The sequence below is a fragment of the Theropithecus gelada genome, chromosome 14, assembly GCF_003255815.1.
Source record: "Theropithecus gelada isolate Dixy chromosome 14, Tgel_1.0, whole genome shotgun sequence".
Lineage (NCBI taxonomy): Eukaryota > Metazoa > Chordata > Mammalia > Primates > Cercopithecidae > Theropithecus > Theropithecus gelada.
The window spans coordinates 14913899-14919892 of record NC_037682.1 but is presented as its reverse complement, the minus strand read 5'-3'; the positions used below and the strand labels follow the sequence as shown (position 1 = coordinate 14919892).

At 38.7% G+C, this 5994-nt stretch overlaps 1 protein-coding gene across 3 annotated transcripts in view; it reads left to right on the top strand.

Moving 5' to 3' along the window:
• Nucleotides 1-4245, top strand: part of LOC112606250 (glycine N-acyltransferase-like protein 1) — a 13315-nt gene extending 9070 nt beyond the window's left edge. For all 3 annotated transcript variants that reach the window (XM_025356452.1, XM_025356450.1, XM_025356451.1), the window contains exons 5-7: nucleotides 1958-2084; nucleotides 2364-2541; nucleotides 2797-4245. In XM_025356452.1, the coding sequence (XP_025212237.1) occupies nucleotides 1958-2084; nucleotides 2364-2541; nucleotides 2797-3214 (723 nt within the window). In that variant the 3' untranslated portion in view covers nucleotides 3215-4245. The remainder of the gene's footprint in view (nucleotides 1-1957; nucleotides 2085-2363; nucleotides 2542-2796) is intronic.
• Nucleotides 4246-5994: the final 1749 nt, after the last annotated feature.

The following is a 5994-nucleotide window of genomic DNA, read 5'->3' as shown; positions in this document are numbered from 1 at the left end:
ATCAATGCTTAGCTCCCAGTTATGAATGAGAGCATGTGATATTTGATTTTCTGTTACAGCAATAATATGCTTAGAATTATTGCACTGTGGAAAGCAGTCTGGAAATTTCTTAGAGAACTTGAAACAGAGTTGCCATTCGACCCAGCAACACCTTTACTGGGTAAATACCCAAAAGAAAATGAATCATCCTACCAACATGACACATGCACTTGTATGTTCATTGCTACGCTGTTCACAATAGCAAAGACATGGAATCAACCCAGGTGCTCATCAAAGGTAGATTGTATAAAAAAAACTTGGTACATATATTTTTATGGAATACTACACAGCAATAGAAAAGAATAAATTCATGTCCTTTGTAGCAACATGGATGGCACTGGAGGCTGTAACTCTTGTCTACTTTTTAAAAGGTAGATGTTTAATTTAATTTTTGATATTTTCTATTAGTTTGTTGAGGATTTCTATTTTTTGAAAGTCAATTTTGATAGCTTATTCTTGAAGGATAACATCCATTTCTTTTATCAGTAAATATGTTGCCCTGGGGTAGTATGTAATCTTCTATTAGAAGTCTTTTGTTCTTTTCTCTGTTTCTTCTGTTTCTATTCTCATAGCTTATAGTCTATTTTTTTCTTTTTTCTATTTCTCTTGTATTTCTTCTAATAAATGCCTTACCAGAAGTTTCTCTCTCTCTTTCTTCTTTCTTTTTGCCATTTAAAAATGAGCTTTTGACATATATATCCTTTGCACTATGTCTTGTTCTCCATTTCATTATTTATAGCTTTCATTTTTATAAATTCTTCTGTTTGTTATTTTCTAATTTACTTGGATGTTCTTTTATATAATTCCTTGAATATTTACTTAGCTGTTTTTGGTCATTCTTTGAAAATCAGGTCTTTTAAAACATCTACTCTTTTAAATTCACTGAAGTGTTGGTTTTGGCCATATTCAGGAACTTGCATTTATAAAAGCACTCTCAGATTCTTGATGGTTTCTTTAAATTAGTTACACTATTTTCTCTTTCACTCTTTAACAATACAATTTCCAACATAATGTTAATACATTCACTGCTAAAACTCTCACACTTATTGTTTATATTTTCCCTGAGAAACAGATCCTCGTCTTCAAATGAAGTTTGTGGCTAGCCAGAGTGGGATCACAAGTCTCTTTCTTTCAAACCCTTGAGTCTAACACCACATAAATTACCCAGAGAGCTACCAAAAATTCAGTTACTTCATTCTATTTGGTGGACTTCTTGATGTAAAGCCAGTGTCACTCTTTGAATAGGCTGATATCCTGTAGCCTTGGGAAAAGGCAATGTTCCATTAATGTTTATATTCACTAAAGGATCTTGCTCAAGCCCTGGACACTGTAGTTCTAGGACACTATAGATTCTAGGTGTCTAGTGAAACAGTAGACACTAAAACTTAGAGAAATCACAGTTAAATTTATTTAGAGTCAAGTTTAAGGACTTAATTCTAACAACACAGACTCAGTACAACCCAGAACGTGTCCCACAGGAGGTTATGTGGGGGCACAGTATATATAACAGGAGTATCCATTTGGCACAGGTGGTAAGAGAAGCAATTGTTGCATTTTTTTTATTCTGTTGGGTGCTCGGTGATGCCATATATAAAATAAGGTAGTGTGTAGTTGAGCGGGTAGGGAGAAAGATGAGGCATCTTAAGGCCTGCTGGAGAGTGATTTTGTCCTGTCTTTGTTCTGTATGTGATAAGGAGGTTTATCACCAATACTTGTCAGTGTTAAATATTTCCGGTTACACAGGTAAGAGGTCAGTAGTAGCTTATAGGTCTAGGTTTTATTATCCGTGTGCCCAACTGCAGCCATCATGGGCCACTGTTAAAATTTTCTTTTGAATTTTCATTTTTCTGAATTGCAATCAGTGAGAGGTGAAGAAAAAGTTCAAGGAAATGACCTGAACTTACACCGTCCTATACAGGAGATGACTGACGACATGGACTCATACACAAACGTGTATCATATGTTCTCCAAAGAGCCTCAAAAATCACAAGAAGTTTTGAAAAATTGTGAGATCATCAACTGGAAACAGAGATTCCAAATCCAAGGTAACAAGTCTGAAGAAATGGGCAACCAGCAGTGCTTCTCAAATTGAGTTTTCAACTAACAGCATTAGCATCACCTGAGAGCTCATTAGAAATGTAAATTCATAGAAACTCTGGGAGCTGGGAGACGTAGAGCAATCTGTGGTGTGACAAGGACTCCATCTGATTGTGGTGTAAACTCAAGTCTGAGAACTACTAAGCACTGAGCTATTAATCAGGTGGGAGCAGTGTAAGTAGAGAACTCCATGTCTGACAAGATTGCTTTCTTGCCTTTCTTTCCAGGTCTTCAGGAAAGTTTAGGTAAGGGGATAAAAGCGGCTGCATTTTCAAAGTCAGTGAAGGTAGAGCATTCGACAGCAGTCCTCTTGGTTACGGAAGATATTCTGAAGCTCAATGCCTCCAGTGAAAGCAAGTTTGGAAGCTGTGCTGAGACAGGCCACCCAGATGATGACTTTGAAAGGTACAAAAACATATGCTGATCATTTATAATTGCTAGTCCTTATACATTTTGTAATTCACAGAAATCAGGTTTGGAAAGAAGAGAGGATGAATTCATTCCTTCGGATGAATAAAGGTTGTCAAAGGTCAAAATATGCAACTTTGCAATGGTGTGTCTTTAAACAAGAAGAGGGCCTGGCATCTCTAGATTGGGATGACACCCAGAAATTACAGGGGTGAGGATGAAAGTTGTTATCTTTCTTTTTGTTTTCTACAGTGAAACTCCCAACTTTAAGTATGCCCAGCTGGCTGTCTCTTATTCTGGGCTGGTAAATGACAACTGGAAGCGAGGGAGGAATGAGAGGAGCCTGCGTTTCATCAAGCGCTGCATACAAGACCTGCCAGCAGCCTGTATGCTCGGCCCAGAGGGAGTCCCAGTCTCATGGGTAACCATGGACCCTTCTTGTGAAGTAGGAATGGCCTACAGCATGGAAAAATACCGAAGGACAGGCAACATGGCACGAGTGATGGTGCGATACATGAAATATCTGCGTCAGAAGAATATTCCATTTTACCTCTCTGTGCGGGAAGAAAATGAATACTCCCGCAGATTTGTGCGGCAGTTAGGTTTCTTTGAGGCCTCCTGTGAGTGGCACCAATGGATTTGCTATCCACAGAATCTAGTTCCATTTTAGACAATGAAGCTGCTTAGTAATCTCTGGCAAGCCATCTCTTAATATTAAAGCAGACACCACAGAATAGCTTTCTTCACTTACAAATGCACATTGTGCATTTATGATATGGCAGGAACTCTTCTCACATGGAGCCTTGATGTTAAAAGACACAGCCGTGCTCTTGAGGAGCTCACAATCCAGGCTGGAGGCAGGGGAGGGTGTAGTCTTTAAATATGCTTAAGCGTTGTAGGGAAGGACGGGGTTACCAGTAAACGTGTCACCAGAAAGCCAGGCTCAGTTCTTACCTCTGGGAATCAGAACTCTTTATGAAACTTGGTTAATAGAATCTACTATCTGGAAGATAAATGAAGAACTTTAATAAAATTGTCAATAGAATATACCTAATCTATATGGATACTTTATTGGAAATGAATAGCCCTGCTATGTATGGATTTATGAGGCAACGGTACACTAAAGAATAGAATCTGTCTCTTAGTTCAGTGAGTAGAAATGTATCAAAGGTGAAGCCTGAGAGGAACAGCTTTCCCAGGCTATCTTTCATCATTGTTATGCAGAAAAAGAAACCAGAGAATCAAGTGGGCTGGCCTTGGGGCCTCTGCTAGGGAAATGACATTTGTTGTGTCTCCTTTCTCCTACTCTTTCTCACATCCTCATCATGATTGAAGCATGGCACAGGGCAAAGTGTTGCCTGTGAGTCTGGTTATAAGTTCATTCTTTGGTGTTTGCAGCACTGCTATCATAAGGGGTCAGGGGCATTCCGGGGAGCAGTGACCACTAAGGTGAGGATTGCAGAGTGAGTAGGAGTGAGCCAGACAAAAAAAGCAGAAAATGCAGATGATGGAAAGGACACGCGCCATGCGCTATCATAAGAACTTCCTAATTGAACACTGATATTACAATTCTGAATCCCTGATCTTAAAAAAAAAAATTACACTTCATGATCAAAACTTGGTCTCTTTTGGTTTCACTCTGCCACGCTGCCATTGGAACTTGGATTACTGTGAACACTGCAGCTATAGCAAAAAAAAAAAAAAAAAAAGGCATTTTCATTCTTTCTGGTAGTCTAGATTTAAAACAGAAAAGATATGTTAATAGAATTGGCTTTGGGAGTAAAGTCTGCCAGTATTAACAAACACCTATTCTCATCCCTCCATAAAAAAGAAAACCTCCACAAAATTGAATGTTTATATTTGATGTGATTTTAAAGTGCACAATTCCAGCAATTAAAGAATTGTGTAGGTCATGGAGCTTTTTTAAAAAACTTCATCTTAGAAGGCTGTGGTACATATGTTACAGGTTAGTGTGAATCAATCCAATCAGATTTCTAAACACCTAAGACCAGGCTGATTTGTTACATTGACTGAAATGAAAGCATGGTCTGAGAAAGAGAGGAAATGTACCATTTGGGATTCTTACATAAAAAATAAACTCGGGAACTTGGGGTAATATGAAAACAGCTATATTTTTCACCCAAGAAGCAAAAGCTAATACAGATGACGAAAGAAGACAAAGCAAATAAAATTTGCCTATTTCAAAATGGTGCCTTGGGCAGGTCCTGTATCTAGAAGAGGATGTTCATCCAGCAGGATCTGGGGCTCAGGTCATCTTAGCACAGCCCAGCTGGCAGCTTCCCTCTTCTGCCCCTTCCCTGAATGCAAGCCAGCTTCCCTTATCTAGCCCGTCATGGTCCTGTTAAGATAGTGATTCCTAAACCTTATCATGCACTTGGATTAAAAAAACAACAAGAAAGCATGGGAAAGAAGAAGGAGGATTTCTTAAATATGGCACAAATAAGTTCAAAATTATCAGTAAACACAATACAAATGAATGGGGTAATTTTTTTATTAAAACATATGTTTTTCATATTGAATTAAAAATAAAGTCCAAGAAGCATGCATTAATCTGCTCGGGCTGCCGTAACAGAATTTCATAGACTGAGTGGCTTACACAACAGAAATTGATTTCTCACTCTTTTGGAAACTGGGAAGGGATATGACAAGGTTCTGGTGAGGTAGGTTTCATTCTCAGTCCTCTTCTCTCAGCTTGTTGATGGCTGCTATCTCTCTGTGCCCTCACACGGTGTAGAGCAGGGCTCAGACTCTCTTCCTTTCCTTAGAATGACTTAATTTCATCATTGGGGCTCCACCCTCATGACATCATCTAAACTCAATTACTTCTGAAAGGCCCACCTCCAAATACTTTGGGAGTTGGGACTTCAACATATGAATTTGGGGCTCACTGTCAGTACATAATAAAGCACATCTGAAATAAAAACACAAGGGTTAAAAGAAAGGGAAAAGATGTACTAAATGAATTTGAAACTGAAAAAGCAAAGTAATAACATCAATACTAGGCAAAATATAACTTAAGATGAAAATCTGCTAAATACAGAATTCTCCCACAAGATAGGTCATGAATCTTTCTCACACACAACTACAAAATATATATAGCAAAAGCAGACAGACATACAAAAAGAAATAGGCAAATCCACAGTCTCAGTAGGAGAACTCAAAATACTTCCCTCAGAAAGCAACAGATGATGCAGATAACAAAGACAATTTGACAAAATGCCATTACGACTTCATATTTTGGTGATACTGGGCTTATCTGCTTATTGTGTATTTGAGAACTTCTGTTCATCTGTTTGTCAAACTGACCAGCAGGGGGTGCTGGGGAGGGAAAAAACTCCATCCGGTGAGTGCAGGCAATTGTCTCTAAGTCTAGAGGCTCCTGGTCCCCCATGATCATCATCTGTCAGGGGCAAGCACTGCTGATACAGG